General features: G+C 44.4%; 2 protein-coding genes across 4 annotated transcripts in view; one reads left to right on the top strand and one right to left on the bottom strand.

Annotated features, from left to right (window-relative positions):
• The window catches only part of RTN3 (reticulon 3), a 69,813-nt gene extending 63,873 nt beyond the window's left edge, over positions 1-5,940 (bottom strand). Inside the window, exons 1-2 of one of the 3 annotated variants that reach the window (XM_089652795.1) lie at positions 5,786-5,940; positions 101-187 (exon numbers count right to left, since the gene is read on the bottom strand). In XM_089652795.1, the coding sequence (XP_089508921.1) occupies positions 101-173 (73 nt within the window). In that variant the 5' untranslated portion in view covers positions 174-187; positions 5,786-5,940. Of the gene's footprint in view, positions 1-100; positions 188-5,551; positions 5,700-5,781 lie in introns of those variants that run through there. The other 2 variants (XM_089652794.1, XM_089652796.1) reach the window with 2 other exon arrangements.
• Positions 5,941-6,316: 376 nt separating this feature from the next.
• ATL3 (atlastin GTPase 3) overlaps positions 6,317-22,922 on the top strand; it is a 109,393-nt gene continuing 92,787 nt past the window's right edge. Inside the window, exon 1 of the mRNA XM_089652793.1 lies at positions 6,317-6,453. The gene's annotated coding sequence lies outside the window, so the exon portion shown is untranslated. The remainder of the gene's footprint in view (positions 6,454-22,922) is intronic.

Raw genomic sequence — 22,922 nt, 5'->3', positions numbered from 1 at the left:
CAATTTTTTTTTGTAGCATTCAACAATTCTTCATATGGTGTATGCATTGTATACACATTTTGACATATTTCAATAGCATGTACAGAGTTGATAAATTTACCTGCACAGCTTCCGCTCTTCTCTCCGGCTGATGAAGATATGTGTGAAGACTGCTGAACACTGGATTCGGCCATGTTGCTGACAATCACTGCATTTAGACAGCACATGTACAATTGAGTACACACAAGAGTGGAAAGCAATGTATGATACATTTATAATCTGATATTTCATAATGCACACTAATGGCTGTATGTCAGATGTCTTTCAACGTTCAAATGTGCAATCAAAGGAGAGGTGCATTCAAAAAAACTACAGTCATCTCAATGAAAGAATGCAAACAGCATACAGTTAAGGGAAAAAACCCAAAAAAACTGGTGATCCGGCCAGTGCTGGAGACTCCATCAACGCAACACTAATTCCTCCTACAGATAAATTTACAGCATTGCCACCCCATTGAATGCTGCAGGGTCACACAAATAGAAGAGTAGGGTTTTCAGCATCTTCATTGCTGAAAATCCTCTTCCCCAGTGCCGGCCACACCCATGTCTTTCCTAAAGTGTTGTGACTGTCAGCACAGTTCTGTCCACATTGCTCAAATAGAAGAGTAAGGCTACGTTCACACTAGCGTTGTGTGCAGGCAGCAGAGAGGCGTTTGGGAAGCGTTTTTACCGCTTCCCAAACGCCTCTGCCAATTCTGCACATTACAGCACATGGTGCTGTTCTAACGGGAGCGTTTGCGTTGCGGCAAAACGGACGCCTCTGGTTGAGTCAGGAGGCGTTGAAGCCTCCTATTCTAGTCTATGGTGCTGCTCCACAAACGCCCGGCCGGCGTTTGTGGAGCGGTAACACCAATGAAACTGCATTATAGGCCTTTGTGGGACGTTTTTAACGCCTAGCAACCGCCGCTAAACCGTGCATGTGGCGTTTGCGGAGCGTTAAAAAACGCTCCGCAAACGCCGGACCAACGCTTGCCAAACGCTATAGGGGCGTTTGGCAAGCGTTGGTAAAACGGCCAAGTGTGAACGAGTCCTAAATCTAACCATGTACATACAGCTTTCTCCATCCACGCTACACAGCATGAGTAAGGGAATCTCCCCTACTGGCTATCAAAATACCCAGAAAGTACCTGAATCTAACTGGATTCAGTCACTTTCCAGCTGACAATTTTCCACCTGGTTCATGAAAAGTCTTTTTTTTCAGCTGACTTGTGTTGATGAGCCAGGTGCAGCAGAGGCTCTCCTCTATCCCTCCTCCTGCAGCCAGTAGCGCATCCCTGTGATGACATTTAAAGTGGTATTAAATCCAAAAATGTAATATATTGCAGCTTACAAATCATCAGATCTGATGACTACATTAGTTTTCTTTTTTAGGCTTTTCCCCCTCTGTTTTCACCTGGCCAGTAACACATCTCCTGAATTAGAGAGCCTACAAACTTAATGAATAAGCAAAATTCAAAATACTAACATTGACGTATAAAGCTGTTCATAATACTGTGCCAACTACATCACTGATCTGGTATCCAAATACCACCTAAAACGTACTCTCCGCTCCTCACAAGACTTCCTACTCTCTAGTTCCCTGGTCTCCTCCTCCCATGCCTGTCTCCAGGGCTTCCTCCATCCTCTGGAACTTTCTACCCCAATCTATCAGACTATCACCTACTCTCCTCACCTTTAGGCGCACTCTGAAAACCTCTCTTCAGGAAAGCCTACCCCGCCCTCAGCTAATTACTGAACTCCTCCACTCTTCCTACCACTCCATCCCCCAACAGCTATTTCTTCCTGTACCACTATCCCCCGCCCCTCCTAGATTGTAAGCTCCAAGGAGCAGGGCCCTCGAACCCCTCGTGTATTGAATTGTATTGTTACTGTACTGTCTCGTGTACTGTCTCCCATTATGTTATAATGTACAGCGCTGAGCAAACTGTTGGCACTATATAAATCCTGTATAATAATAATAACAGACACCTTTGCACAGCAGCACTTTCAGTCTCGGGGGAAGAGAATGTTAAATGTACTAGCAGATTTAGATACACTAATAAACTAAAGACAAGCTCCAGCCAACTTTTTTTTTCTACTGGGATAAAGAATTTACATATACAAATAAAAGACGATCATTCTAAGCACCCCTGCTTAGTTTCAACCGTCTAGTATAACTGCTACATCTGCAGGGCAAATAAAAAGAACGGAAAGAACAAAACAACAGATTTACTGGCTGGATCACCAAATTAATATAAAGGAAAGAAATCCTAAAAAATAAAAAAATGCATCCACCACATTTAGGAATTGGTAAGCTGCAACATAATACAATTTTGCTCTTGGGTTTAATACCACTTCAAGGGGTTACTAAGAATTTACAGCATTCCTGGACAAGATAAGTTAAAGTTCACTTTTGGAGCACATTACCCATTACAACCCTACTTCGGGTTTAACATGCTCCAGAACCCCACCACACCCCCCTCCTTCTGTGACAGCTGGCAAGAGGTCTTCTCCCGCATGGCCACATTTCGAAATCAATGTGGCTGTGTGAGTCTCCACCTGCACAGCAGCATCATTCAATCACAGGAAGCTGTGAATGAAGAAACGACAAGTTCTATCTTTTATCGCAGCAGATGGCTTGTAGTGCTCAATGAACTGCGAGGGCGCTGATGAGCACCTTCATAGTCCATTCACTCTTCCTCCAGCTAACAGAAAGCCCGTACAGAGGTACAGACAGAAAGCAGGAGAAAGGGCCCATTCACACTAGGAACTGAATAGAAATCATACAGGAATGCTATGCGGTTCCTGTGTGATTCACATGCAGTTCTGCGCAGTGCGACTTCAGAACACTCATTTTAATTGTGCTGAAATCATACTGCACCAAAAGTAATGCATGCACAATTTTTGGAAACGCACTGCAACTGGATTGCATGGTAGTATTGTACTATGAGATGCGAGCAAACGCACTGTGTTTGCAACCTGCACTTTGGGTGTCGCTAACATTGCGCTGACACCCGCTGCAGATTGCAAAGGCAGTGCAAATGGAATGCGGTGCAGAAAAACTGGCACAGAATGTGGGTTTCTCGCACCATGTTCTAGCGTGATCAGGCCTCGGAGTTCATTTACACTAGAATACAGTGGGGGAAAGCTGCTTTTCCATGTGGCTTCCGAAACGGCATTCCAATCGCACCTCCCTTGCGATCTGCAGAGAGTGTCAGTGCAAAGTGAACGACGTCCCAAATGCGTACTGGATGCAGTGTGTTTCTAAAAGTAGTGCATACACTACTTTTGGTGCAGTGAGAATAAAGTCCATTCAAAATGAATGGGGCTAAAAAGGCACTGCACAGAACTGCATGGGAACCGCACCGTTTTCTGTGCAATTTACATGCAGCTCCCAGTGTGAATGGGCCCTAATACACACACTGAAGCCGGCTGTCACCGCTCAATATTCGGCCCCTTGTGTACGGAGCTTTAAGCCCATTTGCTCGGGCTCGGCAGTCCATTCATTTGAAGGTTCTGCTGTGCCCACATAACCCACAGAAAAAAAAGGTGCAAGCACCTTTTTAAAAATTCGGCCAGCAGGGAAACCGCATGGTCTTTTTGACCATGCAGCTTCCATGTGGTTCCTGCACCTGGACTGAGATTCGTTGCATGGGGGCTGCCATACGGGCATCTCATAGGAGCAGCATGATTTGTCTGCAGGTGTGGGAACGGGCGATTCCTGCACACGCAACCAGCCCACAGACTGTGGGCGAGTGTGAACTGAACCTAATGCAGGCCATACGTGGTTCGAATTCTGAATGATTTTTCAGCCGAAAATCGAAAACGTCGTTCACTCAGTAATCTGATGGTGCCATCATTGATTTCGAAAATCAGCCAACCAAGTCATAAAGTTCCCACATATAACATAAAAAACTTCTGTTCCTTCCAGGTCACAGCTCATGCGCATATTCTTTTTGGAAAAACGATCGTATGATTTGACCAACGAGTCAAAAATCGGCCGTTTTTCATGAATTTTCCAACATGCCTGATCACCAAAAAGGGGAGGAACCACGAAAATCGGCTGGTGCCATTGACCCACTAACAGAACGAAAATCGGCCGATTATTCTTAGGTCTGATTTTCGGACGAAAAATCGGTCAAATTTCAACCCACGTATGGCCGGCATAAGGCTCGGCTCACACTGTATAGGCTGGCTGTGGGTATTGCATCCGTACCCAAACCGCGTTGCTCTTATGAGATGTGTGGGGCTGCCATTCATTCTGAATGGGACCCCCACACCTCTCATTCTGCAGCACATTTGTAGGTACTGCAACTTAATGTGACCATGCGATTTCCCTTCGGCCGCGGTTTTAAAAAGGTGCACGCACCTTTTATCGTTGCGGGAAAACGCAGGCAAATGAATGGGCTGCCGTGCCCACACAAGTGTGAACCTAGGCTTCGCGTCTGCAGGAACCTGACATTACACCTGCGATTTGCTGATCACGGGTGTAATGCTGCTGGGGAAAAAAAAAAAAAAAAAAAAATGATCGATGCAAATAAATGTGCATTTAAGGTGAACGGAAACTTAAAAGTGAAAAAAAAAAAACAGACAAAAAAGGAAAGAGAAAAACACTGAATGTAGATGGACATTTAAAAAATATAGGAGCTCTCATTTTCCTGAGGGGTAGAATGGACAGTGAGGCCTACTACCACAATATGATCTAATGCAGGCCATAGACGGTTCATATCCCAACCACAGCACCACCTGCCTGGAGTTTGCATGTTCTCCCTGTGCCTGCATGGGTTTCCTCTGGGTAATCCGGTTTCCTCCCACACTCTAAAGACATGCTTGGCAGGTAAATTGGCTCCTGTCTAAATTGGCCCTAGTATGTGTATATATGACTGTGAGTTAGGGACCTTGTACGTCCCTTGAGGGTTAGGGACTGATATGAATGTACAATATGTATGTAAAAGCGCCGTGTAAACTTATGTCGCTATATAAGTACCTGAAATAAATTTATCGGCCGATTTTTTGGCCAAAAAACGAAAGGATCGGTCATTCTGTTGCCACCAATGATTGCGAAAATCGGCCATTTTTGCAAATTTTCCAGCATGGCTGATAAAAGAAATGAGGAACCGCGAAAATCAGCCGATGACATTGCCCCACTAACGGTGTGAAAATCAGACGATTATTCTTTCCGACGAAAAAAAAAAAATCAGCCGATAAACGAACGAACGGTCTATGGCCTGCATAATGGATGCATTCTCCAAGGACTGCCATGCAAACTGGGAATTGTAGTCTTTTGTTTGCTGATGACGGTCTATTCCACCCTATAGAGCGAGGTCTGCTGCTGGCTTCTCTACAGACCAAGGAGAGCTGAGAAAATGAGGAAGCAGGGATGTGCCAAGATGGTCAGCTATGACAGAAGCCCAGATACACACAGGAAGTGCTGTCCTCCCATTAATGGCTCATTGATGTCATCAGCTTCCAGCACCATCCAGCACCTTCTATCACCCATTCCATGAGGGATTCGTCATTCACACGCTGCTCACCTATACAGAGGCCAGCTTAGGGGGGGAAATCCAGGAATGAGGATCCCAAAAAGCAGCAGCTTCCCTCCAGTCACAATGTAGAGACACAGAATATGGATGAAAGGATAAAGCATGCACATGAATGCCGCACAAAGGGGGCGGGCACACCGTACAGCTCCCACACAGCCACACACACACCACACTAACCAATAACAGAGAAATAAAGGAATTAGGAAATATAAAATAGATACGTGCGTCTCTCCGTCCTTCTCCTGTCACCGAGCGCGACACCGACACAATGACGCAGCGAACGGGCGACGCCTGCGGAAGGCGGAACTTACAGCATAGGGCGTGGCCCTGCCGAGCCGCCAGACATGGGAGCGCGCTGGGCGTGGCCAGGAGGCTGACCTAGTTTGCGAGATGGAGGCGCTGTAGAAGTGCGCGTGCGCGCATGCAGGTTACGCCCGTCTTTTTTTTTTTTTTTTATACACAAAACTTTACTGTTTCCCACCCTGTTAGAGGAGACAAGCCCGCACAAAGGTTTTATAGTAAAGCAAAATACGAATACAAGGTTTCTGTGTGGATATACGCCTTTTTCCCGGGGAATGTGCTGTCTTTTTCCTTTATAACAAACACTGTATTACATTCTCTCCTGACGGCACCAGTTCTAATTGTAGTTTGTTAATAATAACATTCTAATGTGAGGTATTTATTTATAGGACGTGCAATTACAAGGCTTTGTATAAGAAAAAGAAGTAAGCCGTAGCTGGGGAGCGCGCTGCACCTTGGGAGTTGTAGTTCAGGCTGAGGCGATACCTTTCCGCTCGGGACCACAAAGCTCTTCCCGCCTGCCCCGCTGACGAGAGTTTATGCTCCGCCTACTGCCCCGCCCACTGCTTCTGGATTCCCTTCGAAATCAACAGGTCGGTACTGGGCTCAATTCCCGTTTCTTATCAGTGGGGGTTGGGAGGGTGCGGTGTGTGGTGACCACGGAGGAGGGACGGGACTGAGCCTTGTCACAGCGGCTCTCTGCCACCCAGTGCGGCGGACACAGCCGGTTCTCTCAGTGGGGTTATGTTGTTTATAAGGACTGTCGCCATGGGTAACCGGCCCTAATGAGGGGAGCCCTAGGCACAGTTCATAGAATGCCGGCTGGGTGGAGGGGGGTGTTTTCTGTCATGGTGTGCACAACCTACACAGCACGCATGGAAACAGTCCTACGTGGCTTAAGTGGCATACACTATGTATTTCTATAGGGCGAGGGATGGGCCCTGAAGAGTACAACATGTACACCCAGCATTCCATATTCCTGACATGTGCCATGTACTTGTATGGGAAAGTCTCCTGTCCTCTCTGTATTGCTTCCTTTGTGTGAAATCCCTGGTGATCCTGCCAATCCCCGCTTTCCTATTAAAAACTGACCACCCTAAGCAGGAGAGCACAGCGTGGTCAGTTCTCCAATTGTACTGGGAACCCAGCCTGCTCTCCAATGATCAGACTTGTTGTGACACGCCCCCCTGCCTGGCCTTTTACTGGGAAGACAAGTGTCCTATGGTTTCTCCTTCCCCAGCTCTTAAAGCGGAGTTCCACTCACGCTGTCAAAAACTGTAGCTGCTGACTTTTAAAAAAAGTCACTTACCTGTCCCTCAGTCCCGTGGTGTGTCCCCAGCAGCTCGTTTCACCAGCCGTCCTGTATTCCAGGAGGCCGGCATCTTCAGTGTGGGCACCCGGCTGTGACAGCTTGCGGCTTCACAGCCAGGTACCCACTGCGCATGCGCGGGTAGCGCTGCACTTCATGAATGGTCCTGTAGTCTTCTGGGACCTGTCGCATGTCCCAAAAGACTATGGGGATGGAGGACACCTTCCGCTTGCGATCACCTAGGCGATCGGACTGGAAATGGGAGCGGCTACCTGTCAAATGCGGGTTCCCGCTCCCCCCACCCCCTAAAGGTGCCAATACTGGGGAGCAGTCCTTAAAGTAGAACTTCTCCTTTTGGGTGGAGCTCCGCTTTAAGCAGCTGATGGAATGTGATCAATTCTAAAAAGATATTTTTATATATTTTTTTTATATATCTATACACAAATGTTTTGCCTTTTTATTTCTATTTTAAAACGAATGGGTTGTTTTACAAGGTGAAGGTTTGCAATCACTTTAAAGTATATAAAGTCAAACCAATTGTTTCATTCGGGGTGGAGTCAGGGAGGGTTAAAGTTCAAAGCGGTGTTAACCACTTGCTGACCAGTCACGTCTGGTTTGTTTTCAAGTGGCACCTACAGGCATCATCTTGGTACAGTTATTTGCAGCCAATGGTTGGCTTTCTTGTATTGGCAATCGGAGTGGCTATCTAGCCGCTCCATCACTCTTACAAGCAGCCGGGAGAGACACCCCCTGCCACCACTTTCACGGGATCGTTTACAATCTGCCCAGCAACAAGTTCACCAAAAAAAAAAAAATTAACAACTTGCCCTCCTGAGGAATTACCCCCCTTCCTCAGCAGGCCATTTTTTGTGTTACGGCACTGCGTTACTTTAACTGACAATTGCGCGGTCATACAATGCTGCATCCAAACGACATTTATGTTCTTTTTTTTTTCCCCTCGAATTGAGATTTCTTTCGGTGGTATTTGATCGCCTGTATGTTTTTAATTTTTTTTGCGCTATAAGCAAAAAAAAGCCAGACAATTTTGAGAAAAAAAAATATATTTTGGACTTTTTGCTATTAAACATGTCCTGTTAAAAAAATTTAAAAAATCAAATTTCGTCATAAATTTAGGCCAAAATGTATTTTGCGACATGTCTTTTGCTAAAAAAAATCCCAATATGTGTAAATTAATTGGTTTACGTGAAAGTTATAGTGTTTACAAATGGCGGTATAGATACTGGGATTTTTTTTTCTGCTAGTAATGGCGGTGATCAGCGAATTATAGCAGGACTATGGCGGACATTCTGACATAGGAGGGAACTAACTTGGTGTCACTGAAACCCCAGTGACACCAATACAGTTATCAGTGCTAAAAAAAAGCACTGACACTACTAATGACCTTTTGTCAATGGGTTAATGTGAGGGGTGATCAAAGGGTTAACTGTGTGCTGGAAGTGTTTTATTAGGGGTTGGGGATTCTTCACTGTAAGCACACTGATGGGGATGACTGTACTGTGCACAGCCATCCTGAGCAGTGTGCTCGAGCTGACAGGGAGGAAAATTGTTTGTAAACAAAACAATCTTCCTCCCCATCGGAGATGCTCGATGATTACCGGCCGGGACCTGGTGATTGACATCCACGGCCATGAATGGCGGCGTGTGTAGGGTGTGCGCGCACCCTACCCGGAAATGCGAAATCACATATATATACATGATTCTGCACACAGGTGCCGCCTGTGGGGGCACAGGGGCGGTCCTTAAGCCGTTAAAAAAAAAAAAAAAAAGTGTCAAAAATGCACGTGCAAAACACAAAAAGCACTGCAAAATGGGAAAAAAAGCAAAGTGCATTGGTATGAACCAAGCCTGTGATGCATTGAAGCCCATCAAAAACGCACACATGTTGCAGTTTGATTCATTTTTCTTAGACACGTGACCTACGAAAAATGGACCCTAAACGTGGTAAAATCGCTCATCGGCGGCCATTATCGGATCTTTTTTTACTTATTAGCAAAATGCCGACAACCCTATTTTCGGCCGATATTTTCGGTGCATCCCTCCATTCAATCACACTGATCTTGTGGTGAGATTAAATGCTTTTAAGGGCAGAGGAGGGATTTGGGGTCTTATTGACCCCAGATCCTTCCATAAAGGGTACCTGTCACTGCATATTGCTGTTACAAGGGATGGTTACATTATTTGTGACAGCAATAAAAGTGATAAAAAAATATTTTTTGTTTTTTAAAGTAACAGTGTAAAAAAAAAAAAAAATATGAAAGTGCCCTAGTCCCCCCATGCTTGCTTCTAAAGGCGAACACACACGTGGGTCCTGCATGCACGCAAACCGCTATCATCCCACTCATAAGGAGGTAACAACACAAACATCAGATCATGGACAGTAATTCTAGTTCCAGACCTCCTTTGTAAATCTAAAGTGGTAACCTGTAAAGGCTTCTAACCTCCTTAGCGGTAATCCCGAGTGTAGCTCGGGGTAAAATTTCTATACCAAGAGCGGTATCCGCGAGCTACACTCGGGCTTACCATGCCGCGCTGCTCTGGGGGTCCCTGCAGCACTTACCTTGTCCTTCGCTCTCGCGATGTGTCCCCTGCAGCGTCCCCGGCCATCTCCTCCGGCCGATGCCGGCTTCTGTGTTCCGGTCCCTATGACGTCGGGACGTACGGGCGCCGGAACCGGCGGGAAATTTGAATTTTTAAAAAAATTTCATTTTTGCTGTCATTGCTGTTTCAATGCATTTCACATATATTTGGTCCCTACTGCTTTGTCCTGTTCCCTGCCTGCATTTTGAATGTTCTTTCTGCCTGGAAACTTAGAAAAGTCCATGGCGTCCAAAAAGCGTCCCTTTACGTCAAAAGCGGTTTTAGACCTGCTAGAGAACAGCGATAGTAAATCAGAACTACTTGCAGAATTGAGTGATAATGATTCGTGGGGAAATTCGTCATCAGACACTGAAAACGATTTTGCGACTTTGCTCAGCGATGTGCGAATTTGCCTCTGTATTTCAAATTTCAGTGTTTTTGGTTTGATTATATTATTGAATTAAATTTATTATTATTATATTATTATTTTTTATGATTATTTATTAAATTCTAATTTATGATTTCGTGTTTCAAGTTTTATCATATCTGGAATGTTTAATAGACTCTTGTTCGGACAGATTTCAGTGAGTTATTCCTAAAAATTACAGCCTACAATAAAAAACTACATATTTCCATGCAAAAAAATGGTACCGCTTTCAGCAAAAAAAATCGGAAAGAATCATACCGCTGAGGAGGTTAAAGCATCGCCTATGGATAGTAAAATTTTCGTTTTGTCGCTGTTGCACGGACATGTTTAGTATCTATCTACGCAGCGTAACATCATCTGTTATATGTTACAAAAAATTGGGTTATGGATTGTGTTTTCTTGCATTAAAATTCCAAAAAGTGTATTTTTTGGTGCCGCTCCTCAAACGCCCGGCCGGCGGTTGCGGGGCGTTTGCGGAGCGGTAACTCCATTTAAATTTAATTATAGGCGTTTGTGGGGCGTTTTTAATGCTCTGCAAATGCCTAGCAACCGCCGCTAAACCGCACATGCGGCGTTTGCGGAGCGTTTGGCAAGTGTTAAAAAACGCTCCGCAAACGCCGGACCAACGCTTGCCAAACGCTATAGGGGTGTTTGGCAAGCGTTGGCAAAACAGTCAAGTGTCAACGAGCCCTTAGAGTGTGGAGACAAATCATTTACCACCGACAGGGTATAGCACAGGTTTGTGTACCTGCAGTGTGAGCTTGGAGTTTGGTTTGATTTGTTAGTGTATCTAAGGGGTCAATTCACTGACATAAATATCGCATTAATTTTTGAGCTAAAATAACTTGCAGTATTTATTTCAAAAGTAGTCAGTTCACTATAGACATGCGTTATTTACCAAATGGGTTAAATATTTGTTTTGTGATCTTTAGCACTTAAATTTTGCGTTATTTTTGGTGGTTTTTTTTCACAATTTTTTATTTTTTTTGCAGGCTAACACTGCACCAGAATGCACATAGCAATACTGTGTAGCTATGAAAACATTGTAGTGTGCTTTTATTCACAAAATGATCTCCCTCGATGAAATGTTACCATTTATTTTCATTTCCTGAGCTCAGAGGAGAACATTTTTTACACTGATACATTGTATACTTTTCACTATCTGGCCAGTGCAGAGTTCCTCTAATTGTTATTTTGTACATTTCTAAAATACCGCCAGCAAACACCTGGTGATCAGTAATGAATGCGTTTTGTTTTTTAATGAATTGACTTTAATGGGTTTTTTTGCGGTATTTATCTCGCTATTTTAACTAATTTGTGGTATTTACCTCACATTTAATATTTTACTTTGAAAAATTGACTCTTTTATTATCTCGTGCAATAATTTATGCAAATGAGTCACAGGACCTTCATATCGCATGCGGTAACCTTTAGTGAAGTTACACCTAAATCTGCTAAGACATCTAACACTCCCCTCCCCCCAGACTGACAATGCTGCTGTCCAAAGGTACCTCCTGTGTGCCTTCATCCAGAGTGGGGGCACACTAATACAGGAGGTGTGTTACTGGCCAGATCACCAGGTGAAAACAGTGGAAAAAGCCTAAAAAAACTAAAAAACAAATGCAGCCACCTCATCTGATTGTTAATTTGCAATATATTAAATTTTTGGTGGTCAGCACTTACGCCGAGCAGCACTGTTCTCTCTGGAAGGTTAATTGGCTCCTGTCTAAATTTTTCCTAATGTGTATGTATGAATATGAGTTAGGGACCTTAGATTGTAAGCGTCTTGAGGGCAGGGACTGAGTGAATGTATATTATATATGTTAAAAGCGCTACGTAAATTGATGGCGCTATATAAGTACCTGAAATAAATACATTTCATGGTAGAAGTAAGCTCAGACCTGTGCAGGGAATGTTAAGGATAAAGTTACGCTATGTATGGTGACTGGTGTTTTACTGCATTGTAAAACGCTGGTCACTGCAAGGACGCATAGAAACTGATTGTTTTCTGTGTGTCCCATTGAGGCCCAGTTCCCACTAGTGCAGGCCGTGTGGTTCACGTTTGTGCGGGAGCAGCAGCCCATTCATTTGAATGGGCACTGTGCCTGTGTTTTATGCAAGGTGCATGAACCTTTTCTGAAACGCATACGCATGCATTTTGACCATGCAGTTTCTGTGTGGTCCCCGCAATCGCACTGCGGGATGAGATGCGTGCAACAGAGGTGCGATGTGGGAGCAGAACTCCCATTTATTCCCACAACCACCCCACAGCATTCAGGAATACTCGCGTTAAAGGTGCCGGGGGAGATGTCCTTCCTGCTCCTTTTAATAGCAACCGATCGGCTGGTTAGCCGCTCTGATTGCTATTACAAGAAAGCCGACAGTCAGTTATAAATAACTGTACCGGGATGGTACCGTTGCACTTGAAGTCCAGTGACATACCAGGTATATGACTTGTCGACAAGTGGTTGATAGCAGCCCAGCACATCTGCAAACGGCAGCATGTTTTGTTTGTGAATCAGGATCGTAAAAGAGATGTATAGGTTTGCAAAAAAATTAATTAATATTTACACTCACCTAGACGGATGAAGTATCAAAAAAGAGAACCTGTCACCAAAAATCATCACATAGGGGACTTTTTGTATGTGATTAAAAAAAAGTTTAATTTTTTTTTTTATTATTAAATGGAATTGACACCCAAGCATAGTCCCCCCACCCCCACATATGTACGCACGCACGCACAAACGTAAAAGCACACGCTGGGGCGCCTAAAATGTGGATTGTGATACACGTTACATATTGCCGCGCACGCCAGAATGAGAGCAATAATTCTAGCACCAGAGCTCCTCCGTACACTATACTGATGACCTATAAGGGGCTTTAAAAGTGTCACCTATATAAAATATAGGGTACTAAAGTTTGTTGCTGTTTCACGAGCACACGCAGATTTAAGGTTTGACATGTTGGATATCTGTTTACTTGCTGCAACCTCGTCTTTTATATTTTACAAAAAAATTGGATATTGTATTGCTTTATGTGCCCTAAAATTAACTTAAGTGTATTTTTTACTGAAATTTTGTGTTTCCTAGACCTTTGTGACAATATCAAGTGACATAAAAAATTGGAACTACCGCTATTTTATTCTCTAAGATCTCTGATTTCAGAAAATATATAATGTTTGGGGGATTTGTGTCATCTTCAGGCCTAAAACAATTTTATAAACAAGTGCAAATAATACAAAAACAGCTCTGGCAGCTAAAGGGATAAAGGATAAGTCCGACACTCCCCTTTCCTGACGAGCAGCCAATCGGTGCTCACTACACTGCAAGGTCTCTCCCCTCCCTCCCCGGGTGTAATGCTGGAAACAGGCAGGGAGGGGAGGAGGAGATAAACAGCGCAATGTTAAAAATATTAAACAATTAAGTTGCCATAAAACCTCTTTTGTTTTTAAAAGCCCCAGACATTACTTAAAGCAGATTTAAACAGTTTTGGTTTAAAATTAGTTTTTTTTTATCAGGACAAGTAGATTGTCATGTGGGGCAAGTAGATTGGGACACCGATTTAGTCCCTGGACAAGTAGTTTTTTCAAACATTTCCACACCCCTGTACCTTTGTCAATTACCTCATGATACACACCTTCATGGAAAATCGGAAATTCGTTCTTCCAATTTTCTCATAGTGTGTACCCTACTAAGACTGAGAACTGAATGATCAAAGACTGCTGATCACTCAGTTCTCAGCCTTAAGTGAGCAGAGAGCCGGTGACTGTCAATCACTGGCTCTCTACTCTGTCATTCCAGCAATCTCTGGAGCGCTGAGCTTTGTAGGGGGTGGGAGCGGCTGGCTCACTGAGTGGCTGAGTCAGGTGCCGGTCCAGGTAGCTGGGTGGATCCTGACCATATAGTCGGGATCTTTTCAGAGTGCAAAAATTAATAAAATAATACATAATAAATTTCATCAGTGAGATAAATATATGTGAATATATATAAAAAATAATTTATAAATAAAAGTCCAACGTCCCAAATCAATAGTGAAAAATTGTGCTCCAATCAAAAAAACAGTGCTGAAAAAAACTCCAACATGCCCACACCATCCGTGACTTCCAATATGGCCCGCACTCACCAAATGGAATGGACTCTTAGCTGATAGGGCTTAAAGGTGGGATATAACCTCCAAAAGTGATTTCCAATCAGGAAATTATTGCTTGACAACCTCCAAACGATCACCCGCAGGTAGATGAAAATGCAAAGAGATAACAGAAACACTAATAGTATAATACTGCATAAACTCTTTAATTGGTTAAAACCGATGCACATAATGCATTCACATTTTGCAAATAGGTAACAAGCCTCATGAATGTAAACTTTCCCCCTCAAGCAGGTATCAGATCACATCAATCATGGCTCCATAGAAAGTGAACTGGCAGCAGTGTATGGTTATGTGCTCTCCTCTACAACAAAATGGCTCTGGAGCGCCACAGCCAGCCTGCGCTTCACTCACCAGATGTGATAATATTAGGAAAACATCGCAATTTCAGTCTCAAACTAAAGGGGAAATATACAAGATTCCGAAGTTCATCTCATGTGATAGCATCTCATGTGATAGTACCCATGTAACCTACCTTCTGGAATTCCCTTGTCATTTACAATATATAGGGAGGACAACCAGGAAACTTGCTGTAAGGCAGGGTGGATAAAAATCAATGATTTAAAAAAAAAAAAAAAAAAAAAATCAGATTTTTTTCATTTAAATCAGATTTTTTTTATTTAAATCGGATTTTTTTTAATAAAATGCTTTTTGAGGAAAATATATTACCATCCAAAGGTTATTCCATCATGAAATAAAGATTTATTTTTTAATTATGTAGAATAAGGCTGTATATGTTTAATTGTTTGGTAAATAAATTCCATGAATCCATTCACAATGTCATGCTCTTCCAGAGGTTTTTGTAAGATTATTGGGCAGTTTCTCTGCCTACAAGATATTATCACAGATGTTGGTTTACTTTGCAGTTATCAAAACTGAATTTGACTCAGCGGAGATTACATGCCTCTTCTTCACAGCAAAAATGTTATAACATGAACAGAGTTAAGAAAAAGACCTTAATCCTAACTTCTACAAACCTATAAATACAGAATCAACCCCTTCAGTGCTAAGTTTCAAGAAGTTCAGTGAATAGAATAGAAACAATATTTTTCGGATTGTTTGGAGTGGAATAGATCTGCACAAGAAGAAAGTGAAACTAAGTGTGAGGAGGAAGGGGCTGACAGTCTAAGTTTCTTAAAATATATATATTTTGTTTAGCCAAATTAGTTAACAAACATGGATGTTTGTTTAAGCAAATCACATATGCTGGAATGTTATTGTTTCAGCTGAATAAATCTATTTAAATTGTTATTATTAAGGTAATGATTATTTTTCTCCTTCCTAAGTACAACAGAAAAGTTGTCCAAATATGAATGATTAATCTATTAAACTGGGGATAAAAAACTAATATGAAAAGTTGTTATTCTAAAATTCTTCATCTACTTGCATATTAAAGTTATACCAGCAAGAATTAGTCTTTATGTAGAAAACTAGGATTTAAATCAGGCCTTACTGACTAGTGATTTAAATCGTGATTTAAATCAGTTTGATTTAAATCAAATCCACCCTGCTGTAAGGCTTGGTGAACATATAAGGAACATTAAAAAAGGCTTCAAACATCATAGCCTGTCTTATTTTACAAAATTTCATAATAGGGACCCATATTTTCTAAAGTTCTGTGGGATTGACAGGATTGAACCCCATTGGCGTGATGGTGATATGAGGAGGTTAGTGTCACAGAACGAAACAAAGTGGATTCTAAAATTAAACACATTGGCCAATAGAGGGTTAAATGCGGACATCGACTTGAACTTTTTCTTATCCAATTGGTGATTGTAGTGGGAAATTATGGCTATGAGCACAGATGGATTGATTATTGATTTTGTTTTATATTTTTATTAGTAATTAGTTAATTTATATATACATTATTTATTATGTTATATTTGTGTTATTCACTATGTCTCATTATTGATGATTTAGCAATTAGTAGCATTATTTAATTATTTCTTATTATTGATTTGATGGATTATGTCCGATTTTAGAGGTAGCGATATTGTATTGTGAATGGAAGCCGTAGGATTTCGATCAGGAAGTGAATTTGCAGTAGAATAAACCAAGGAGCCATATCCATTAAGAACTAGCGAATCAGATAGGTGGGAGGAGTAGTGGGGAGGTATATTTAGGAGCAGGAACCGGAAATCACTGTCTGTGATAACACCCTGGAGAAGGGGTGAAACGCGTTGACTCAATTTCCGGTTCCGACGGAGATTTCGTTGCGTTGCGTCCGGTGAGTGGAGCGCACGCTGGCTGCGGTGCTCCACAGCCATTTTGTTGTAGAGGGGATCACATCCCCATACACTGCTGCCAATTCACTTTCTATGGAGCCATGATTGATGTGATCTAATACCTGCTTGGGGGGGGGAAAGATTACATTCATGATGCTTGTTACCTATTTGTAAAATGTGGGTGCATTATGTGCATCGGGTTTAACCAATGAAAGAGTTTATGCAGTATTATACTATTAGTGTTTGTCATCTCTTTGAATTTTCATCTACCTGTGGGTGATCATTTGGACGTTGTCAAGCAAGAATCTCCTGAGTGGGATTCACTTTTGGAGGAATCCAAAGTGCACCAAGTGCAATGCAAAGCGTCGGATGCAGTGGTGTAAAGCATGTCACCACTGGACTCTAGAGTAGTGGGGACGTGTCCTCTGGAGTGACAAATCATGCTATATGGGGCCTACTCATTGCAGCTATGTATTGTGTGGACTTGTTATGATTGGGCTGATGAGCTGATATTGGTAATCCTAACCCTGACCCAGCCATCAGAACTGGCTGGTCTATATAACCTTTGGCCCCCCCTTGTACATCTGGATGGGAGGAGTGGCGGGGGTGACTGCATATAGAGGAACTGATCTCTCCATGCTCCTTCTGCAGCTGCAGAATGCCTGCGGGAGAGGTGGAGAAGCAGGCATTTAGTGGCTGCAGGAGGAAAATGAAGAGATTGATTCCGCTATATGCAGCCACCCTGCTGCTCCTCCTATCTAACTTCTTTTTGTTGCACCTGAGCTGAGAGAGTTAGCTGCTTCTTTCTCCTATCCCTCCCTCTGCTCCTATGTCTGCCCCACCCACACTGCGTGAGCAGGAAGTTTGCAGCCTAGGCAGAAGAGGAAAGGTGCAGCTTCCTGATTGACTGTGAATGCACTCTCCCCCCTCCCTTTTCTCTCCTGCCTCCCAGTGAACACTGTAATGTAAGAAGGACTTCCTTCCGTTCCTTTCTTTTCTCTTTTCTTTTCTTCCTTCTTTTCCATTTCTTTCCTTTCCCTTCCCTTTTCCCTTCCCTTCTCCCTTCCCTTCTCCCTTCCCTTCTCCCTTCCCTTCTCCCTTCCCTTCTCCCTTCCCTTCTCCCTTCCCTTCTCCCTTCCCTTCTCCCTTCCCTTCTCCCTTCCCCCTTCCCTTCCCCCTTCCCTTCCCCCTTCCCTTCCCCTTCCCTTCCCCCTTCCCTTCCCTTCCCCCTTCCCTTCCCTTCTCCCTTCCCTTCCCTTCTCCCTTCCCTTCCCTTCTCCTTCTCTTCTCCCTTCCCTTCCCCCTTCCCTTCCCCCTTCCCTTCTCCCTTCCCTTCTCCCTTCCCTTCTCTTCTCCCTTTTCTTCTCCCTTCCCTTCTCATCTCCCTTTTCTTCTCCCTTTTCTTCTCCCTTCTCTTCTCTCTTTTCTTCTCCCTTTTCTTCTCCCTTCCCTTCTCTTCTCCCTTCTCTTCTCCCTTCTCTTCTCCCTTCTCTTCTCCCTTCCCTTCTCTTCTCCCTTCCCTTCTCTTCTCCCTTCCCTTCTCTTCTCCCTTCCCTTCCCTTCTCTTCTCCCTTCCCTTCCCTTCTCCCTTCCCTTCTCTTCTCCCTTCTCTTCTCCCTTCCCTTCTCCCTTCCCTTCTCCCTTCCCTTCTCCCTTCCCTTCTCCCTTCCCTTCTCCTCTCCCTTCTCTTCTCCTCTCCCTTCTCTTCTCCTCTCCCTTCTCTTCTCCCTTCTCTTCTCCCTTCCCTTCTCTTCTCCCTTCTCTTCTCCCTTCCCTTCTCTTCTCCCTTCCCTTCTCCCTTCCCTTCTCCCTTTTCTTCTCCCTTCCCTTCTCTTCTCCCTTTTCTTCTCCCTTCCCTTCTCATCTCCCTTCTCATCTCCCTTTTCTTCTCCCTTTTCTTCTCCCTTTTCTTCTCCCTTCTCTTCTCCCTTTTCTTCTCCCTTCTCTTCTCCCTTTTCTTCTCCCTTTTCTTCTCCCTTTTCTTCTCCCTTTTCTTCTCCCTTTTCTTCTCCCTTCCCTTCTCTTCTCCCTTCTCTTCTCCCTTCTCTTCTCCCTTCTCTTCTCCCTTCTCTTCTCCCTTCTCTTCTCCCTTCTCTTCTCCCTTCTCTTCTCCCTTCTCTTCTCCCTTCTCTTCTCCCTTCTCTTCTCCCTTCTCTTCTCCCTTCTCTTCTCCCTTCTCTTCTCCCTTTTCTTCTCCCTTCCCTTCTCTTCTCCCTTCTCTTCTCCCTTCTCTTCTCCCTTCTCTTCTCCCTTCTCTTCTCCCTTCTCTTCTCCCTTCTCTTCTCCCTTCTCTTCTCCCTTCTCTTCTCCCTTCTCTTCTCCCTTCTCTTCTCCCTTCTCTTCTCCCTTCTCTTCTCCCTTCTCTTCTCCCTTCTCTTCTCCCTTTTCTTCTCCCTTCCCTTCTCTTCTCCCTTCTCTTCTCCCTTTTCTTCTCCCTTCCCTTCTCTTCTCCCTTTTCTTCTCCCTTCCCTTCTCATCTCCCTTCTCATCTCCCTTCTCATCTCCCTTCTCATCTCCCTTCTCATCTCCCTTTTCTTCTCCCTTTTCTTCTCCCTTCTCTTCTCCCTTTTCTTCTCCCTTCCCTTCTCTTCTCCCTTTTCTTCTCCCTTCCCTTCTCATCTCCCTTCTCATCTCCCTTCTCATCTCCCTTTTCTTCTCCCTTTTCTTCTCCCTTTTCTTCTCCCTTTTCTTCTCCCTTTTCTTCTCCCTTTTCTTCTCCCTTCCCTTCTCTTCTCCCTTCTCTTCTCCCTTCTCTTCTCCCTTCTCTTCTCCCTTCTCTTCTCCCTTCTCTTCTCCCTTCTCTTCTCCCTTCTCTTCTCCTCTTCTCCTTCTCTTCTCCCTTCCCTTCTCTTCTCCCTTCCCTTCTCTTCTCCCTTCCCTTCTCTTCTCCCTTCCCTTCTCTTCTCCCTTCCCTTCTCTTCTCCCTTCCCTTCTCTTCTCCCTTCCCTTCTCTTCTCCCTTCCCTTCTCTTCTCCCTTCCCTTCTCTTCTCCCTTCCCTTCTCTTCTCCCTTCCCTTCTCTTCTCCCTTCCCTTCTCTCTCCCTTCTCTTCTCCCTTCCCTTCTCTTCTCCCTTCCCTTCTCTTCTCCCTTCCCTTCTCTTCTCCCTTCCCTTCTCTTCTCCCTTCCCTTCTCTTCTCCCTTCCCTTCTCCCTTCCCTTCTCTTCTCCCTTCCCTTCTCCCTTCCCTTCTCCCTTTTCTTCTCCCTTCCCTTCTCTTCTCCCTTTTCTTCTCCCTTCCCTTCTCTTCTCCCTTTTCTTCTCCCTTCCCTTCTCCCTTTCTTCTTCTCCCTTCCCTTCTCTTCTCCCTTTTCTTCTCCCTTCCCTTCTCCCTTTTCTTCTCCCTTCCCTTCTCATCTCCCTTCTCATCTCCCTTTTCTTCTCCCTTTTCTTCTCCCTTCTCTTCTCCCTTTTCTTCTCCCTTTTCTTCTCCCTTCCCTTCTCTTCTCCCTTCTCTTCTCCCTTCTCTTCTCCCTTCTCTTCTCCCTTCTCTTCTCCCTTCTCTTCTCCCTTCTCTTCTCCCTTCTCTTCTCCCTTCTCTTCTCCCTTCTCTTCTCCCTTCTCTTCTCCCTTCTCTTCTCCCTTCTCTTCTCCCTTTTCTTCTCCCTTCCCTTCTCATCTCCCTTCTCATCTCCCTTCTCATCTCCCTTCTCATCTCCCTTCTCATCTCCCTTCTCATCTCCCTTCTCATCTCCCTTCTCATCTCCCTTCTCATCTCCCTTCTCATCTCCCTTCTCATCTCCCTTCTCATCTCCCTTCTCATCTCCCTTCTCATCTCCCTTCTCATCTCCCTTCTCATCTCCCTTCTCATCTCCCTTCTCATCTCCCTTCTCATCTCCCTTCTCATCTCCCTTCTCATCTCCCTTTTCTTCTCCCTTTTCTTCTCCCTTCTCTTCTCCCTTCCCTTCTCCCTTTTCTTCTCCCTTCCCTTCTCTTCTCCCTTTTCTTCTCCCTTCCCTTCTCTTCTCCCTTTTCTTCTCCCTTCCCTTCTCCCTTTTCTTCTCCCTTCCCTTCTCTTCTCCCTTTTCTTCTCCCTTCCCTTCTCATCTCCCTTCTCATCTCCCTTCTCATCTCCCTTTTCTTCTCCCTTTTCTTCTCCCTTTTCTTCTCCCTTCTCTTCTCCCTTTTCTTCTCCCTTTTCTTCTCCCTTCCCTTCTCTTCTCCCTTCTCTTCTCCCTTCTCTTCTCCCTTCTCTTCTCCCTTCTCTTCTCCCTTCTCTTCTCCCTTCTCTTCTCCCTTCTCTTCTCCCTTCTCTTCTCCCTTCTCTTCTCCCTTCTCTTCTCCCTTCTCTTCTCCCTTCTCTTCTCCCTTCTCTTCTCCCTTTTCTTCTCCCTTCCCTTCTCATCTCCCTTCTCATCTCCCTTCTCATCTCCCTTCTCATCTCCCTTCTCATCTCCCTTCTCATCTCCCTTCTCATCTCCCTTCTCATCTCCCTTCTCATCTCCCTTCTCATCTCCCTTCTCATCTCCCTTTTCTTCTCCCTTTTCTTCTCCCTTCTCTTCTCCCTTCTCTTCTCCCTTCTCTTCTCCCTTTTCTTCTCCCTTCCCTTCTCTTCTCCCTTTTCTTCTCCCTTCCCTTCTCATCTCCCTTTTCTTCTCCCTTTTCGTCTCCCTTCTCTTCTCCCTTTTCTTCTCCCTTTTCTTCTCCCTTCCCTTCTCTTCTCCCTTCTCTTCTCCCTTCTCTTCTCCCTTCTCTTCTCCCTTCTCTTCTCCCTTCTCTTCTCCCTTCCCTTCTCTTCTCCCTTCCCTTCTCTTCTCCCTTCCCTTCTCTTCTCCCTTCCCTTCTCTTCTCCCTTCCCTTCTCTTCTCCCTTTTCTTCTCCCTTCCCTTCTCTTCTCCCTTTTCTTCTCCCTTCCCTTCTCATCTCCCTTTTCTTCTCCCTTTTCTTCTCCCTTCTCTTCTCCCTTTTCTTCTCCCTTTTCTTCTCCCTTCCCTTCTCTTCTCCCTTCTCTTCTCCCTTCTCTTCTCCCTTCTCTTCTCCCTTCTCTTCTCCCTTCTCTTCTCCCTTCTCTTCTCCCTTCTCTTCTCCCTTCCCTTCTCTTCTCCCTTCCCTTCTCTTCTCCCTTCCCTTCTCTTCTCCCTTCCCTTCTCTTCTCCCTTCTCTTCTCTTCTCCCTTTTCTTCTCCCTTCCCTTCTCTTCTCCCTTTTCTTCTCCCTTCCCTTCTCTTCTCCCTTTTCTTCTCCCTTCCCTTCTCTTCTCCCTTTTCTTCTCCCTTCCCTTCTCTTTTCCCTTTTCTTCTCCCTTCCCTTCTCATCTCCCTTTTCTTCTCCCTTCCCTTCTCTTCTCCCTTTTCTTCTCCCTTCCCTTCTCTTCTCCCTTCTCTTCTCCCTTCTCTTCTCCCTTCTCTTCTCCCTTCCCTTCTCTTCTCCCTTCCCTTCTCTTCTCCCTTCCCTTCTCTTCTCCCTTCCCTTCTCTTCTCCCTTCCCTTCTCTTCTCCCTTCCCTTCTCTTCTCCCTTCCCTTCTCTTCTCCCTTCCCTTCTCTTCTCCCTTCCCTTCTCTTCTCCCTTCCCTTCTCTTCTCCCTTTTCTTCTCCCTTCCCTTCTCTTCTCCCTTTTCTTCTCCCTTCCCTTCTCTTTTCCCTTTTCTTCTCCCTTCCCTTCTCTTTTCCCTTTTCTTCTCCCTTCCCTTCTCATCTCCCTTTTCTTCTCCCTTCCCTTCTCTTTTCCCTTTTCTTCTCCCTTCCCTTCTCATCTCCCTTTTCTTCTCCCTTCTCTTCTCCCTTTTCTTCTCCCTTCCCTTCTCTTCTCCCTTCTTTTGTTTTCCTTTGTCTATTCTTTCTTTCCCTTTCTTTTTCTTTTTTTACTCTTCCTTCCATCCCCCCCTTTTTTTTTTTCTTCCTTCCTCTTTCTTTTCTTTTCTCTTTCCTTTCTTTCCTTCCCTCCTTCCTTTCCTTTTATACTCCAGAAATCTCACCTAAGCCTGCCAATGGGGCTCCCAAAAAACAATTGTAAAAAATATTTAGAAAAGGAAAAAAAAAACTACTGATGCCAGTGGCGGAACTACCAGGGCCACAAAGGTCGCACTTGCGACTGGGCCCTGGTTTTTCGCCACTGGGCTCAGAGGGTTAGGCCCCGGCCGGGGGTCAGGGGGGCCCTTCATGGTTTCTTGCACCTGGACCCTTAAGGTTCTAGTTACACCACTGCTTTTAGGCTTCCTGGAGTTGGGACCTAAGTATTCTAAGAAAAAAAAACATTGTATTTATCCGAGAGGGTGTTTTCAGAGAGACAGCATTCCATGGCATACAGTCAAATTTGCATATTTGTATTTTTAACCCTGTACAAAGTTCTATGCACTGCACACCTATGAGTGTTAATTTATAAAAATTAAAGCAGAACTTCACTCTCTCAATCAGCACAATT

The sequence above is a fragment of the Staurois parvus genome, unplaced genomic scaffold (genome assembly GCF_062004578.1).
Source record: "Staurois parvus isolate SC_StPar_1 unplaced genomic scaffold, SC_StPar_1.0 ptg000694l, whole genome shotgun sequence".
Taxonomy (NCBI): domain Eukaryota; kingdom Metazoa; phylum Chordata; class Amphibia; order Anura; family Ranidae; genus Staurois; species Staurois parvus.
The sequence above is the reverse complement of the archived record's forward strand: the minus strand, read 5'-3'. Positions and strand labels throughout refer to the sequence as shown.